Source organism: Chenopodium quinoa, unplaced genomic scaffold, assembly GCF_001683475.1.
Source record: "Chenopodium quinoa cultivar QQ74 unplaced genomic scaffold, ASM168347v1, whole genome shotgun sequence".
Taxonomy (NCBI): Eukaryota; Viridiplantae; Streptophyta; class Magnoliopsida; order Caryophyllales; family Amaranthaceae; genus Chenopodium; species Chenopodium quinoa.
Genome location: NW_018745583.1, coordinates 15,910 through 34,477, shown reverse-complemented (window position 1 = coordinate 34,477; position 18,568 = coordinate 15,910). Strand labels below are relative to the sequence as shown.

At 33.5% G+C, this 18,568-nt stretch overlaps 3 protein-coding genes across 3 annotated transcripts; all 3 read left to right on the top strand.

Moving 5' to 3' along the window:
• The first annotated feature begins 8,093 nt into the window (after positions 1-8,093).
• LOC110716404 lies at positions 8,094-12,854 on the top strand. Its single transcript, XM_021895017.1, has 5 exons — positions 8,094-8,883; positions 8,990-9,285; positions 9,391-10,443; positions 12,162-12,366; positions 12,790-12,854. The coding sequence occupies exons 1-5, from the start codon at positions 8,094-8,096 to the stop codon at positions 12,852-12,854; spliced, it is 2,409 nt and encodes an 802-aa protein (XP_021750709.1).
• A 159-nt stretch (positions 12,855-13,013) lies between these two features.
• On the top strand, positions 13,014-14,357 carry LOC110716403. The gene has a single exon (XM_021895016.1). The coding sequence runs from the start codon at positions 13,014-13,016 to the stop codon at positions 14,355-14,357; it is 1,344 nt and encodes a 447-aa protein (XP_021750708.1).
• Positions 14,358-16,087: 1,730 nt separating this feature from the next.
• LOC110716405 (RING-H2 finger protein ATL51-like) lies at positions 16,088-18,482 on the top strand. The gene has a single exon (XM_021895018.1). It carries the CDS (start codon positions 16,406-16,408, stop codon positions 17,312-17,314), a length of 909 nt encoding a protein of 302 aa, XP_021750710.1. The 5' UTR covers positions 16,088-16,405; the 3' UTR covers positions 17,315-18,482.
• The last annotated feature ends 86 nt before the right edge of the window (positions 18,483-18,568 follow it).

Below are 18,568 nucleotides of genomic sequence, written 5' to 3'. Positions count from 1 at the left end.
AATACTAAAATGCATCCAAATCATGCTAGTTATAGGCCTTAGTTGCAAAATTCAATACACACATTCAACCATTTACCCCAAATATGTGTAGCATAAGTGAAACAGACGGCATGTATCACAGATTAGTCATTTAGTCACATGTAGCATACTTCGTGCAAGATAAATCCTAGCACAACTACAGAGTGTAATACTCCCTCTGTCCGGATTTAGTTGTTACGAGTACATTAATAATTCAAATTACACTAATAATGTGACTATCAATTTTGAAGGAAGGGATTAAACAGATAAATATTCTCACAATTCAACAACATTTCATGCAGCAGAAATCAAATAAGCTTAAATAAACTCCACAAGATCAATGACAAAATACACAAAACACAATATAAGCAAAGCCATTAACCAACAATCAATATATTGAGTAATTAAATTAAATAATAAGCTGATAAAGTACCTTAAAAGTAGATCCTTTCACAGATGATTCATTTCACTGGGACCAACAAAAATAAAAACAACATAAATATACACAACAAAGATTAATACAAGCTAATCGGATCTTAATCAAGCAATTAACAACATTTTTTTAAGTAAAAACACCCGCCAAATTTATTTCAAACCAACTAAAATTCCCATTACATGTCAACATTTATACATCAAAGTACAAGAAAATTGCAATTGAAAAGGAAAGTCCAGAAACATACAAAAAAAGGGATTTGACTTTTGTAGGGACCAAAAAAAATCAAAATAAATAAGCAAAACAGCTGAAATTTGATCTTAATAATTACAAAGATGACATTATTTTGCCAACTTAAAACAAACCCATCACTAAAAACTGATTCAAAAAACACCCCATCAAAAAAAAAAAATTTGAATTTTTGAAAACCCCACAAAAGTATCATGCATTTCAGCACAAATAAATTAAAATTACACCAAACAATGAAAAAAAAGAAAAAAATTTTTGGCAATGAATGAGCATGATTGAGCAGAAGAATGTTAGAGAGAGAAAATGAAAAAGGTGAGATGAGTAAGAGAGAGAGAGAAGAAGAAAGGAGGTTTTAAAAGGTGAAAGTGACTGAACCTTTGGCAATTGCAAGGGACAGTTTGGCTGGCGGCAGCAGATTCGCATGAGTCTAAATCACTGTGAAAGTGTACATTTAAATATTGGGAAAATGTTAGATTACAAGATTAGTGACTAAATCTGGTGATTAATGGACTAATTAGGCAACTAGCAAGCTTAAGGCAGTCTGCAAAGGCCAACCAAAGGTGCCGTCTTATGTTTTGCTTTCTATTTTCATGGTTCATTCCCCCTTTAACCCATGCCCCATGATTGTACTTCGTATTATTGTGATTAATCAATTGTAATTTCTATTGTACAATCGGTGTTTATGATGTTACTGGTTCTAAGTAGTGTATTGAAAACATCATTGTCATCTTTGTGGTCGTCTTATACATTGTGGTTAATGTTGAAAGTGTGAATTTTTTATTTTAATGACGTTCGATAGTCTCAAGAAGTTAGTGCTTTTGCTAATTTGCCAAAACTGGTCACTTGGGGGTATGGTGTTGAGAAAATGAAAGGGAAACTCAGGTTATATACGTAGTAGCTTTTAAAAGTAAAGTAGTTATTGGTCTAGACAATACTTAAGTCGTTGCATGTAAAATGGAACTAAAAATTCTTTTTTGAATATAATGGTATTATAAAACAAATTTTATTGCCTACTATGTATATATTATTGGTTGAATTCTATACATTATCCCTTAGAGGTTTAGATACATTCGAATTAATATAATAGGTTGGCGTGATAAAGCAAGCAATAAATTTGCAATGCTTAATTGGTAAAGACTTTGCATATAATGTGAGGGGTTGTGGGTTTGAAACCTTGACTTTATATAGAATTTTGACCTTTTTTGAGAAACTATTAAAACTTATTTTTGTCGTAAATCAAACTTTGATAATCTTTATTAAGGTTTATCATAACTTAGTTTGCCTTAGTTGAACTTATTAACTCTCTAGTTAGAGGAAAAAAAAAATTAACTTTGACAAAAAAGAAAATCTGATAAATAATATGAGGCCTTAAGACAAAATCATTGTCTAGAGTGATTTATAAATTATAATTTTGTGCGATCATTGGTTACATTACCTTTTTTTTCTGTTTTTTTTTTTTTTTTTTTTTTTGTTTAAAAGGAAAGGTCAAAGAAGTTAGGAAAGTCTTCTCTCAAAAAACTAACCCCTAAGCCTCTAACTTATCAGAATTATTTAAAAAAAAAAAAAAAAGATCTACATCATGATGGGTTTGCACGAAATGACCTAAGGAGCAACATAATCTGCTGCTCGATTGCCCTCTCTATAAATGTGCTTGGAGTCCAGGCAGAGCAAATGACAAAGAAGCTCATTAACGCACGTCTTCCATCAAAATTGAATCTTCCTGGGACACTGAGCTTTACCTTGCAAAATATGAATAATAAGCAAGTTATCACCTACATTTAAAATATAAGAAAATTTATGGGCACGAGCCAAAAGGAGCCCATTTTTGAAGAGCCATAGCTTCAGCAATTAGCTAGGAAAGTAATCATTCCTAAATTAAACGTGTGGCTACGGCTAGATATTGTTGACAAATTGATCTCTGATAATTTTTATTTTTTATTTTTTCATTTTTTTATTACTTCTGATAAGTTAGGGTTAGTCTTAAGAGAAGACTTTCTAACTTCTGTGTACCTTTCCTTTTTTTAAAAAAAAATAATGATACCTGTAGCACTTGACCTATCTCACACTAAACATCAAAATTACATTAACGAGGGGACCAAGCTACATGAATGACATCAACAGGAGGAGGGGCCAAAAATAGGAGTAAGGTCTCAAGAGAGTCTAAATGGATCCTAATAGTCCATTTAAATTTACTTATATTAGCTATATACCTACAAGTATGCTTGTATGAACGTAATGTATAAGGAGTAGTCGTCTTATCGACTATATCCTCTCATGTGTCAAAAGTCAATTAGTCTTCCTCCTCCCTCCTCCCTCCCCCCCCCCCCCTTCCCCCAAAAAAATGTACCTAGTACTCGTATCATCTAACTTATACTTCCTTTGTCCTTTATTTTTGCCCCATTGTCATTTTTTGGGCAAACTTAGAAAATTTGACCATATATTATCATTAATTTATAAGAGATAATATAGTCATATGAAATTTTGTTAGTTTTGTCTCATCATACATTTTATTAATATCACATTTTTATAATTTTTACGTGTATGAAATAATAATATAGACGTTTTAGAACGTGTCTTCAATGCCATAAAAAGTCAAATAGGACAGAGAAAGTACTCCGTAATATTTATTGAAGAACATGTCAATTTTCATTATGCAATTTGGAACAATAATTTATAAGGTGACTTCACATTGTGAGATATTTCGAGTATTGGCCTGACAATAATTACGTAGTATAATAGCTTCAGAAGGCTAAACTAAAAACTAATCAAAGACACAGCTGGCCCACTTCCTATGACATTTTCGATGATCCAGGCCTAAGGACCATATTGGTGCCCTTATTCTATTTTGTTGACAAATCAAATGAAACAAATATCATAGACCAATAGTTTTTTTTTTTTTTTTTTTTTTTTTTAACAATTGCATATGAAATTAACAATTATAGTATTTCATGTTTTCTATAAGTTAAAGTAGGGGAAAAAAAATTAAGCGACTTTTTTTTACCACAAATTGAAATGGGGAAGTCATACAATTATCTCCATTGAATTATTTAGTAACATGATGAAGCCTTGTTGCAATAGATCATAAGAGGACATTTTGTACAGTTATAATCTTCCCAATCAGACGGAAAATTGAAAATGAAATAAATCATGTTCTTAAATTCGTTTCATTGTGTTTTTTGTTTTTGTTTTTTTTTTTTTTTTTTTTTCCAATTTCTATGACAACAAATGGTGAAATGGGTAGAACAAATAAATAAATAAACAAATGGAGTACTTCATTGTACTTTTGTACTTTTTAAAAACAAATTCAACAATAAGATTTCTACATGAAACACAGCATTGTACTTTGATTATTAACTTAATGATTATTATATTAAAAAAAAATAACAAAAAATTATCAAAATTTAACCATAAAAAAAGAAAAAAAAATAAGAAATCAAATTTCGACATAGATGTTTAAAATCAAGTAATCAACCGATAAATATATCTCAGTTGTACAACATAGTCAACACAATTTCTTATATGGACTCAGTTCACATTAATATATTGTGGACCACTAACATTAGAGACACTATGATTGTTTTATTAATTAAAAAAAAGGTCACTATATTAAAATAAAGGTTATTATGTTGAATTAAAAGTCATTGTGACATTATAAAAGCTATAAGAGGTTGATTTTTTTTAATGAAATTTTTAATAACATTAAAGGTCATACAAGTTTTAATAAAGGTTATTATGTTAAAAATAAGGTTACTCTGTTAAAACTACGATTACTATGTTCAATATAACGTCAGTTCCGCGTGTATATAAACCTCAGGTCCACAATAATTTAGCATTAGCAAAAAAGTCCTACAATTTCGGCGCCTTATTGTTGTTGTCTGTGGTCTAGTACAAGAAAGGGTGGCACACTTGTATTAGCCTATATTAGGAGCTAACTTAGCATTTTATCAAACTTCAATTAATCAAATAATGCTACTTCTTTTTATATTGTTTTATTTATAGTCTCGAGATTAGATCTGATCTCCCATATTGGAATAAGCAAAATTCCCAAATAATTTCACTTTCAAGTAGCTCCTGAATTCAAAGCTATAACTAACGTACCTATAGTAATTAGCATCATTTGGCAAACTAATACTCCAAGTCTCCAACACATGTCAAAATAGAAGAAATCGTGTATATATATATATTATATATATATATATATATATATATATATATATATATATATATATATATATATAACGGCTTATTAAATATGTCTTAATTAAAGTTATTTTGTTTAGAACACTGTTCCTTTTCTTCTGTTAATTATTCTGAAACTTTTCATCATTAATACAACCTTATGGTATAATTTACAAGAGTAGTAACTCTGAAAATAGTATTACTCTGTAGTAAACATCTAACATATATACTTTCATTGTATCGCATCCAACATAAATTGCATCCAAATTTATGTCTATTTTTTCTTTGTGATGATTCATTATGTTACGTTTTGCCATTTTTTCAACCCTAGACATGCTAATTAATTTTAACCATAAATGAAATTTTGGATCAATTTCAAGTTTTCCTTAATCTTCTCTGAATATATATCTCTTTTATTCTTCCTATTGTCAAAGTTGGTAGAGAGAAGGTGGCTTTCAGTTAAGGAAGTGATGTACATGAGAATGTTACAATTATTAACTCCTTAGAATTGATATGTCAAGTAGCATATTAATTTCATCTTCTTGGAAGTGAGATTGAGGGAACTATTTATTTTGACATCAAAACAAATAATCACTCGTTGTTGACTTATTTATCAATCAATCAATCAAAACCTTAATCCCATAAGTAGGGTCGCTACATGAATCAAAATTGATTATTCCGTGTAGTCATCCACAAAGATCTTCCTCCTCCATCCCTTACGATCCAATGCTTCATCCTCGTACAAATCCATATACTTCATATCCTTCCTAACTCCTTCCAACCAAGTCATTTTCATCAAGATTACATCAGTCTTAATTGATTGTCACAAGTTAAATACTACCTCCATTTCATATTATTTGCAACGACTAGACATTTTTTGCTCGCGCTTTATATAAAATCGTTGCAAATAATATAAAAATGGAGGTTAGTACCATACATCCAAAGACTACTTGAAAAATAAATCCAAAGAGTGTAGATGAAATTTGAGACCTAAACTCATAATGGAAGTTTAAGTACCTAGATGAATTTAGACCATTTTGCATCAGGAATGATCTAAAAAGTAAATGATTAAGCTTGAGTTTTTTGAGATGGGTCTGGACCATATTCATTGACGAGACAAGTTTCCAACTTTTAGTCTCATCTTTTTCAACGTGGGACAACTTATAATGTGCATTTTCACATGGATATATAACTATAATAATATCGATAAAAGTTCTTGTAGCAGTACAATTTACAAACATTGTGGATGACAAGATGTCATTAGTAGGTTATGTAATACTCATCTTACTTTGAATTATTTCAGAGAAGAAAAAAAAACTGTAAGGACAACTCAAAAACTTTAGTTGATTAAGTATCAAAATTATGCGCAAACATAAGATCGAATCTTGTTTATACCATCATACACTGAACTTTTGAAATTTGTTATGACTATGCATAACCACTTTAAGCCAAGATCATTAGATCAACAACTGACTGAAATGAACAAGTTACTTATAACATTGCCTTCTACGTGAAAATTGAAATATGGGGGCTGAGGAAACAATATCAAGATGGAAATTTTTATCTTCTTGTCATGTAGTGTGTAGAATAAAAATTAAAGTTGAAATTTTATTATGGAGATTCAAAGACGTAAATCACTGATTAAAGTTTGATAGAGGTACTTTAATGTAATTTAATCAAACTTTGATCACCAACCCAAATACCTTCTTTTTTTGGATTGTAATTTAATACCTTCTTGAGTCATTAGATTAAATATTTTACTTTGAATATAATGTTTACTTTTAATTTAAAAAAATAAAGTATACTTTGAACCTTTTTTCTTTTCTTTTCTTTTTTTTTTTTTTTACATAAGAGACCCATCATTATTATAAATGAATCCCTATTACATGCTCCGTGAGAATATAGGATTAATTTTGCAATGATACATATATATAATGATTTAAAGGTTCATCAACATTTTTTCCATTCCAAAATCTGAGCTACGTAGTCGCGTTTTGTTACTAATGAAACGTCAACTTTTAACGTTTTTTTTAAAAAAGAAGATGATAAGTAATTAAACGTAATTAATGCTAGTCACATAAATGAAAATGATGAGAGTTAACTAATTGTATATACAAACAGTGGCGGACTTGGGCTTAGACCTGGTGGGTCAAGTGACTCACCAGGCCCAAAAAAAAAATTTTAAGTTATTTAAAAAAAAAAAAAAAAAATTAAAATCAGTTAGAGGAGACTTCAAGCCCTAGCCTTCTTCTCTTTGTGCACATTTTCCCCTCAACTTTTCATCCTCTCTCGTAGCCGCCGGTAACCCCTGCTCCGCTCTGACCACACTGCTGCCGCCATTTTCGATTTTTCTACTGGCTAAAATTGTTGTGATTTATATTCACGGAAAAGGTTAGAATACTTTATAGTTTGGATTTGATATCTTATTCTCTAATTTTGCTTTAATACAATCTAATGATTCTTGGTGTTTATTAAGGGAGTATTGTTTTGTGACACAATTATGATTTTTGGGTTTGTTTTACTTGCTAACTACCCTGTACATTACAAATATGATTATTACTTTGCAAATGATTATAAATTTTAATCAATAGGTAAAGCATAGATTGTATATATGGTAGTTATTAAAAAAATATGTTGAGTTGCGAAATGTTAGAATGTGGAAAATGAATTTGTAGGTTGTAATTCAAATAGTAAATTTAACTATGGTACTGAACTTTGATTTTCTGTAATTGGTCGATTTGATCTTATATTCGAATCCCCATTTCAAATTTTTTGGATCCGCCATTGAATTTACTCATCATATGAGAAGTATATTTATTAATTTGATGCAAAATAGTATACTGTACTTGTGAAAACATATACATTTAGAATTTAGAGAGTACTTTTTGCATTGCAATTTGCAAGTGATGATGTTTTGGTGTGCAACTATGTACTTTAAGAGAAATAATTTGCAAAGGCTAAAGGTGTGAAATTTTAATTTTATAATAGCAAAAAAATTTCCAAAATTGTGTTTTGTGTAATTGAAATCTCTTGAACTTATTAGTTATTACTTATGTGAAATCTGTTTTGTGTAATTGTGTTTTGTGTAATATGTTTATGTGATTATGTCATTATGTGAAATTGCTTGATTTAGACCATTTAGTTGAATATTTATTCAAATAATTTTTCTGGGGAATATTGCTTGATTTAGTTCAATATTTATTCAAATTTCAGAATGAAGAGAAAACATACTCCAAATGAAATGCAAAACATTACTAGCTTCTTTGCTAAAAAGAATCCTACTCCAACTTCTCTTCCACATCCAACACAAAATGAACAAACTATAACTCCACCTCAAGAAAGTGAGCAACTTTCATCTCCATCTCATTATTCAACTCAAAATTCCCCTCAAAATGAACAAGGCCAATGTTCTCCTAATGCCCCAATCTTTGGAGAAAGATTAAGTGAACATGAATTTGCTAATCTTCCACAAGATCCAGGAAAGAGGAGAAAAATGAGTCAATTTCATAAAGATGATAGAGATTTAGTGAGAAGAGTTTACATTCAAAGAAAGCCTTGTCAGCCCAAAGACTTTACATTTCCTCAAACTTCTATTTTTGGCAAAAATCGTCGCTTTTGTGCTAAGTGGTTTGATACTTGGACCTGGCTTGAGTATAGTGTGGAAAAGGATGCTGCCTATTGTTTCCCTTGTTATCTATTCAAGGATGAAAATGCCTTTGGAGGTGATGCTTTTGTTAGTGATGGTTTCAAATCATGGAATCGATCGGATTTAATAAGAAAACATGTCGGTAAACACTTGAGTGCACATAATAATGCTGTTTTAGCTATGGATTTGTTCAAGAAACAAAATTCAAGCATCACACAAGCCTTAACAAAACAAACCGCTGAGAGTACAAATGCATATAGGACGCGACTTGAAGCTTCAATTGAATCTATCCAATGGCTTTTACTCCAAGGGTTGCCTTTCCGTGGTCATGATGAAAAAGAAAGTTCCTTAAGAAGAGGTAACTTTCTTTCACTTTTATCCCTTATTTCCAAAGGTAATCCTGAATATTCTAAAGTTGTTTTTCAAAAATGCTCCTAGTAATTGTCAACTTACTTCTCCTAAAGTCCAAAAAGATATCATAAATGCATGTGCAAAAGAGACCACTAAAGCAATGCTTGAAGATATTGATGGTGGTTTATTTTCTATTCTTGCTGATGAGTCCGCTGATGTTTCTGACAAGGAACAATTGGCTCTTTGTTTGAGATATGTTAATAGAAAGGGAGAAGTGTGTGAGCGTTTACTTGGTATTGTGCATGTTGTAAACACTGCTTCTTTGACTCTCAAAACTGCTATTGAATCCTTATTAATGGAGCATTCTTTGTCTTTCTCTCAAGTACGGGTCAGGGTTATGATGGGGCAAGTAATATGCAAGGTTCTATTAATGGCCTTAGGACTCTTATAGAGAATGAGTGTAAAGAAGCTTATTTTGTCCACTGCTTTGCTCACCAACTTCAATTAACTCAAGTTGCACTTGCTAAAAAGAATTCAGATTTGTGCTTGGTTATTTGTTGATGTACTTGCACCTCTCTTGAATTTTGTGGGGGGTTCACCAAAAAGGAAAGAGTTTCTTCGTGAAAATCAAGCTCAAAGAGTGGTGGATGCATTGTCTCTAGGTGAACTTGAGACGGGTTCAGGTTTAAATCAAGAACGTGGATTAGGTAGACCTTGTGATACTCGTTGGGGATCTCACTTCAAGACAATCTTGAATGTACTTGATTTATTCCCTGTAATCCTTGGTTCTCTTGAGGATATTGCAAAAGTATCTGATACAATAGATTCTAATAGAGCTCAAACACTTACAAATCTTCTGATGTCCTTTGATTTTGTGTTCGTGGCACACTTGATGGTTAGTATATTTGCGATAACAAATGCTTTGAATGTGGCCTTACAAAAGCACGATCAAGACATTGTGAATGCAATGGCCATGGTTAATGTAACCAAGACTAATTTGCAAAAAATGAGAGATGAAGGATGGGATTCTCATATGGAAAAGGTAATTTCTTTTATTGGTGACTATGACATTGCAGTTCCAGATATGGAGGCTAAATATGTTGTTCCCGGGAGGAGGTTGTTTAGAGGTAAATGCCCACAAGTGTCTAATCTACATCATTTTCGAGTTGAAGTTTTTTTTGGTGTCATTGATCTTCAATTGCAAGAACTTGAAAATCGATTTCCCGAAATAACTAAAGAACTACTTGTGTGTATGTCTTGTTTGAGTCCTGTGGATCGTTTTTCTAAGTTTCATAAGGAAAAATTGATTAAGCTTGCAAAATTCTATCCTAATGAATTTCCAAGTTCAGAATTGATAGTCTTTGGTCATACACTTGATAGTTACATTTGTTCTGTTAGAGGAGATGAAAGGTTTTGGAATTTGAAGGGTCTTAGTGATCTTTCAATCAAATTGGTTGAAACGGGATTGTCTGAAACTCATGATAGGGTCTATTTACTTTTGAAGTTGGTGTTGCTTCTTCCTGTCGCAACGACAAGTGTGGAAAGAGTATTTTCTGGCATGAAGCAAGTGAAAGACAAACTACGAAATAGCATGGGAGATCAAATGTTGAATGATTGTTTAATTACTTATTTGGAGAATGATTTGTTTTTGAATGTTAGCATGGAAGATATCATGAATCGATATCAAAACATGAAAACTCGTCGAGAACTATTGTAATAAGTTTGCATTACTATTTAGTTGTCTTTTGTAGTATTATATGAACATTTGGTTGTATTTTGTACTGTTTGAATATTTGGATGTATTTTTTAGTACTATTATTTGGTTGTTGGTAAATTTTTTTTTTTACATATTTGATTATCGATTGTGACTCACCAGTCGGAAAATCCTGGGTCCGCCACTGTATACAAAAACAAGCCTCTACCTATACTAGGCAAAGACCCCTAGCTCCTTTTATCCTTTAATAGTTTAGACAAAGACTACTCGATTAATTTTGGTCACACGATGCCAAAGTGAAGATTTAGGGTAATTGCAAACTACTTACTTTTTTATGTTTACATCTATTGACTATTAACTTAAGTGATGTAAAATCACCCATGAAAACTAGAATTAACATAACACAAACACGCGATACAGACTCTTATTATTTTATACGATATCTTAGAGCACTCTCAATGGTGAGAGTTTTTTTAGCTCATGAACATTTTTTGTGAGGAAAAAAAATGCTCACAACTCACAATGGTGAGTAAAATGAAAAATAGGTAAAAATGCTCATGAGCATTTATTAAAAAGCTCAAAAGTTGAGCATTTTTTGCCATGAACAGTGTTGCAAGTGGGCCCCACACGCGTCAGAAAAAAAAAAAGCTGACTCTAACATCAAAACGACGCGTTTTGATGAAGCTGCCTCAAAGGCGCGCCTCAAAACGCGTCGTTTTGAGTATCAGAAAAAAAAAAAAAGGGAAGCTGACGCGTGCAGTTCGCTGGCGAATGAGGACGCGACACGTGGCAGCTGGCAGCAAGACAACCAATCAGAAAATACTAGCCGTTTTACAACGGTTATTTATGTATTTCCCATTTTCAGAAAAATATATTTTGTAAAAAAAAAAAAAAAAAATTACCAACGGTCATAAAATTAAATTCTCTATAAATAGACATGCATTTTGATATATTTTGATACAATTTCAAAAACACCTTAAAATCCTCCAAATTTTAATTTTCTTAAAAGTATTTTAATTTTGTAGAAGAATATTGCTATTGCAATTCATCCATATTGAGGTAAAAAAAAAATATTTAATTTTTAAAATCAGTTAAATATAAGTAGTATATTATATGTGATTTTTTTTAAAAAAAATAAAATATTTTAGGCCATGTAATTATATTTGCAATATGTAATTATTAAGAAAGTTGTTTATATTTTGTCCATAAATTTCTGAATTTGTTGTTGCAATTAATTAATGGTAAATTTTTGTTGCTATATATAAATGTATTAACTTAATAAAATTAGTATATATGTGATTTTATTGAAAAAAAAAAATTATAGGCCACGAAATTATATTGCATTATGTACATGTTCTTAAAGTGTTGCAAGTATTGGTTAATTATTTTCTTTAACATGTACCTGTAGTTATGTGTTAAAATTAGTATATATGTTATTTTGTATGGCATGTAATGTTATTGCATTATGCAATTGAAGAAAGTTGTTGATATTTTTTTGGATTTGTTATCATTTTAATTTGTTTTTTGAGTAAATGTTTGTAACGATATTGATCTTTTGTTTTTTGGTGCAGAATATTTTAATGGATCCAAACAACCCAAATTTCCGTCAACAACTTTCGGGTTTTAGTGATGATTTCCTAACTAATCCCGAGTTTCAGTTGTTCTTGCAAAGAATGGGCAATATGTCGACGCAACCACCTCCACTGCATCAGACACCCACTGAGGTTCCCCAACAAAACCCTGCTAATGAAGATCGTACACCTGAAACTGATCTTGGTAGTAACACACTATTTCGATGAGAGCGAAGAGGAAAGCGTACCAGAGACGCCGCAGTATCCTCCTCCACCAGTGCGCTTGTTGGAACCCAACCAGGTTCCTACACGAGTTACCCGTATTTGGTCTGTGGCGGAAGATGAAGCTCTGATTGGGTTGTACTTGCAGATTAGCGAGTTGTGTGGTTAATCTCAATGTAAGATGTACACTTGTATTCTGATTTTCCAATATTGAATGACAAGTTGTTTAACAAGTTGATTTAAGTTTCCATACCGACATAATTACAATAAATCTTCGTCATTGTGTAGTCACATTTTTCTGATTTCACTTTATCAGAATGCTTTACCTTTGTGTCATTGATACCGACATAATTACAATAAATCTTTGTCATTGTGTAGTCACATTTTTCTGATTTCACTTTATCAGAATGCTTTACCTTTGTGTCATTGATACCGACATTATTGCACTCAAGACTTGTCACTGTCAACTAGCATAGTATACCTATTCCGTGGTTGAAAATTTAATTCCTGTACTTGGTGTGGTCAATCAGATTTGTAACCACATATTCATTTGATATTTTTGCTATATATAGTAGACATGGCACATATCCACAACCACACCCCTTCATCAAATAACAATAGTAATACGAGATGTATTCTAGACCATCATCAAGCTCAAGTTCAAGCTCATCTTCTTCAAATACTGAAGAATATGACCAACTTGTTGATGAACTCTTCACATACCAACCCCCATCTGTCCTCATGCCCCAAACACAATCCCAACACTCTTCAAAAAAACCTAGAGGGGGTACGAATAGAAGAGATAGGGAAATTGGACATGCCAGGTTGTTTAATGATTACTTTTCCGATAATCCCGTGTACAACACCACCCAATTTAGAAGAAGATTTCGTATGCAACGACCTTTGTTTGTACGTATAATGAACAAGGTCGTTGAAGGTGATGTGTACTTCCAGCAGCGTAGGGATGCAGCTGGAAGGTTAGGTTTATCACCTCTGCAAAAATGTACAGCAGCGATAAGAATGTTAGGCTACGGCATGGCTGCGGACGCCGTGGATGAATACGTTCGGACCAGTGAGTCAACTGCTCGAGTTGCTCTTCAACGTTTTTGTACCGGGGTCATTAATCAGTTCGGAACCGAGTACATGCGAAACCCTACAACTGCTGAATTGGCCAGAATTATGCATCAAAATGAACTGCGTGGATTTCCAGGCATGATAGGCAGCATTGATTGCATGCATTGGGAATGGAAGAACTGTCCAACGGCATGGAAAGCGCAGTACGCCGGTAGGAACAAGAAAGCAACGCTAATACTGGAAGCCGTTGCAGATCAGGATTTATGGATATGGCATTCCTTCTTTGGGATTCCTGGATCTTGTAATGACCTAAATGTCTTATACCGTTCCCCAGTGTTCGATGAGGTTCTGCATGGTCGAGCTCCTCCGGTAAATTTTACCGTTAACGGCCATGAATACAACATGGCATATTACTTAGCCGACGGTATTTATCCGAAGTGGGCAACTTTTGTTCAGGGTATCACAACCCCTCAACTTCAAAAAGATAAATTGTTCGCTGACCACCAGGCTGCTGCTCGAAAAGACGTTGAAAGAGCATTCGGTGTTTTGCAAGCTCGATTTGCAATAATACGAAAACCGTCACTGGCGTACGATGAGGACATACTGCGAGACATAATGAAAGCATGTATCATTATGCACAACATGATTGTTGAAGATGAGCGCCACAACTACACTCGAGCCGAAGTTCTAAGAGCCTTCTACGAAGAAGATCAACAAGAATCAACACCAGCATCAACATCTACAACGCCACCGTTTGAATTCAACGTAGGCCGACCTACCAACTTTGACTTCAACGCATTTCTACAGCGAAAAGCTTCCCTCCGTGACAGAGAAATTCATCTATCTCTGAAACGTGATTTAGTCGAACATATTTGGCAACGATACGGGCCCCGTAATTAGGGAGAAATTAGACGATGTAGTTGTGTTTTTTTTATTTCCTAAGTTTAATTGCGCATGACGTTGCAAATTAATTGTTCTCTAATATTGTACCGCTTTTAAAATAAATAAAAAATTATGAGCTTTTTTTTACAATTATTTATAATAACATAAATAATTTTACGATAAATTTTAACGATAAAAAAGAAAAAAAATAAAAAAAAATAAGTTACACATAATTAAACTAGTTTTTATTTATTTGGAGTAATGTTAAAATATAAATGAAATAAATAAATAAAGAAGTGTTGTGTAGGAGAGAGAAAGTTATGGTGGGGTATTGAAAAAGTAAGAGAGAGATAGTGGTGGGTGAGCATTTTTTTTGCTCACCATTGGGAGAGGAAATATGAAAAAAATTTGCCCATGAGCAAAATTGATTTGTTGAGAGAGAAAGTGGGTAGAGAGAGAGTGGGTGAGCATTTTTTTTGCTCACCATTGAGAGTGGTCTTATAGGCCAACTAAATAATTGTCCATAAAACTTGTACAAACCGTTCGTCAAAACTAAAAAAAGCAAAGTATACAAGAAAAGATAAAGAAAGAGAGTAGACTCAAAATAACTCTACCAAATTATGATAATGACTACCCTTCAAGCCATACACAACATCATATTCATATCCACGTACATACTCGGATGTCTACGGTACACTAATAAATAATCTAAATCTTCTAAATTATCTTACCAAACATACTTTATACATATATCGGGGTTATCTGTTGTATTATCATTGAAACAATTTTAAATCCTCTAAAATTTCTCACCATAAATAATCTATATGTGAGTAAATGACGGTAGAATATGTATAAGAAGGGTAATTTTTTATTTTTTTTTTTTATTTTTTTTTTTTTGAAAAAGAGAAGCTGTAAAATTAAATTAATGTGATTTAATTTTATTTCAAATCATCCCTAAAATGTGCTCCGTGGTAACCACACAAGATTGATGAAGGTATGAAGGACCTTACCTTATGACTCTGAGATCAAAAGTTTTGAGTTTTACCATATACTTACTTGAGAATGAAAATACTCTTAATTTACTTCCTACTCTGTTAAACTTGTATAGATAGTTTGATTAACTTATGAAAGATGCTAGTTCTATAAGAAAGAAAACTAAAAAACTAGAATATGAGAGGATGTAAAATTACATTCGATTATCGCTTTAAACGCTATACCAACATAGACCATTAGCACATATACGTACACGTATACACAAACTTTTTTTTTTATTTCCATTATTTGTATTGTGCCAAATTGCCAATCATCATCAACGAATGAGCGTGTAAGCAAGGTTCTTTATCACATGCGAAGGGCAGCTGCCACCCGGCCCACCCCAAGACGGGTGCTCTCCTATTCCTACTTCCCCAGGGCTGAGGGCATGTAGCTGCCACCCCAAGATGAGTGCTATCATATTCCTACTTCCCCAGGGTTGCCGATAGCACAGCTAAGGCAACGACAGGGGCTGCCTCATGACCATAGAAGGGATGAGAGAGCTATGCTTCCAGTGCTTTTCTCTAAAACGAACACAAAAGAATATGCAGTGTCCACGTGCACCTTTTAACCTTGAAATTAGAGATTCAATCTCCATTAATAACATTTTAATGATGGGAATCCTTTATCGTTCTCCTTTACTTTCAAAATATTTACCCACACAAGTATTAGATCAAAATAAGTATGAGAGTTAAGGTTTGATGACTCTGATCAGTGTTCTCCCTCCCATATAAGAGGATGCATCGTTAAATTACATTCAAATATCTTATTAAACACCATACACATAAAATGATACACAATTACACATAAACATACTCCTACACATACCACTCCATTCCCATTCCCCACTAATCAACATCATAATTAATCAAAAGAATATATAAAAATTTCATCACCTCCCCTTTTCCCCATTTCTACTTTCCCCTTTTCTCTCTCTCTCCTCTCTCCCCCACCCAACTTCCCTCCAAATTACACCCACCACCATTTCCAATGAACTAAACTCCCCTCAAATCACCATCATCATTACCTCATCAATGGCTTCCCCCATCTCAATTGGAGCTCCACAACCATGGCCCTCAACCTCCAAAACCTACAATTTCTGCTCCCAAGGTTGCTCCCTCAACTGCCCCCAATTATGCATCTTCCCCCCACCTCCTCCCCTTCTCCTCAACCCCAACATCATCTCCTCCGACGACTCCTCCGATGACTCCTCCTCCTCTCGCATCTCCCCATTAATGGCCGCTCTAATCGCCGTCCTCGCCGCCGCCTTCCTCCTCCTCTTCTACTTCACCGTCATCTCCAAGCTCTGCCGTCGCTCTCGCAACCGTCGCAGAATCAACCGATTTATCGACTCCGAAACCTCTGACCCACTCTCAAGAGTTGACTCGCTGATTCACGACCCAACTCGGCCGAACTCGTCCGCCTCAGGTCTCGACGACGCCTTTATTCGCCAGATCACGGTGTTTAAGTATCGGAGAGAGGATAAGTTAGTCGACGGCACGGAATGCGCCGTGTGTCTCACTGAGTTCAATGAGAATGAGAATCTACGGTTGATGCCTAACTGTGAGCATGCTTTCCATCTGCCTTGTATTGATACTTGGCTTAAGACTCACTCTAATTGCCCGCTCTGTCGGTCTACTATGAATTTAGCTCCGCCCCTTCGATCCTTCTCGGGTTCGGGTCCTGCTCCCAACTCCAACACGAACTCGAACTCGAACGCGGTTGGTGTTGCGGCGTTGCGGGTTGAGAGGAGGAGTAACGACGCCGTTTTGATGATCCGGGAGTTGGAAGGCCGGGTTCAAGTTTTGGAGGCTACGCAAGATGATGAGGTAGGAAGTGGTGGGTGTGGGAATTTTCAGGGGAGAGAAACAAAATTAGAAATTAATGATGATAATAATACTATTAGTAACAATACAGGTAATAATAATGATAATTCAAGATGAAAACAATTGAGTAGATTTTTTTTTTTTTTTTTTTTAATTTTGTATATTGATATGATTATTATTATTATTATTGCCTTATTGGTGATTAGAATTATTAACTCATATCATAAACTTATGAGTTGAGTTAAATATAGAGTTTGTTTGTTGTAAATTTTGCTACAAATGAAAGACGAATTTGAAGGATTTGTGAATCTTCATCTTGGTTTCATTTAGATTTAATTGAGGTGTTGCTATATTTGATTACACTATCAATGTGACATCTCCTTTATGTATATGATTTGCATTTTGAATTTGTGATTGCCGATTACATTCGGGTATGATCCAATTGACATGTCGCTACTTGCTAGTTTGAATTACACTATCAATGTGACTATCCATTATAAACGAATGGTGATATTCTAGTCTTTATAGTTAGCATTGTGATTGCGAAATGGAAGCATCTAAATTATGGGAGTTGGTTGGATTATTATTGATATTAATTAGAAAATAATGTAATCGGGGGTGAGATTTAATGATTGGAATGCTTAAATTACTGCTTAAAAGTCAAAATGAGTCACATGGATAGTTGGGCGGTTGTTGCAAAATAATTTTTCATGGATGATGAATTGATGAGACTAACATACATTTGTCCATAGTTTAATGGTGTTTACTTCCTTTTGTTTTGGGGTGGACTTGAAGTCTAGAACCATTTGTAAGCTTCTTTCTCTCTTTTCTTTATTAAAGAAAGAATTAGGTGCTCTTACTTTATCATTTACTTTTGTTTGTACTGAGAATCCATAAGTTGATCTTAATATGATAGTACGAAACTTGCACAATAGTGTCTCCCAACCAGCCGCGACCTAGCTGTGAGAGCGGCACTCTACCAACTGAGCTATATCCCTCCAAACCAAGTGGAGCTAGTTAGATGCTCGGTTCTTGAGGCTCTAGTGTAAAGTCGGATGAAGGAGGTTATATTTGTCACTTCTGCGATGATAGATATACAACTAATACAAATATTGTTCTTGCTGAGTTAGACCCTAGATTTTATTTTTTATTTTTTTAACATCCATAATCTAGCTAGATGTAAGAAATTCACTTTCAAAAAAGAAAAGTGTCTAGGTAATTCATTGCTTCATTTTCTTGAAAGCAATGCATAAAGAGTACATATTTATACCTTTCATAAAGTTTTCGAAACAAACACAAAATCAACTTGGATTGGACCCTAACATGTTGCTAGCCCTAGGCATTAGCGGTTAGTTACCAAAAAAATGTTGC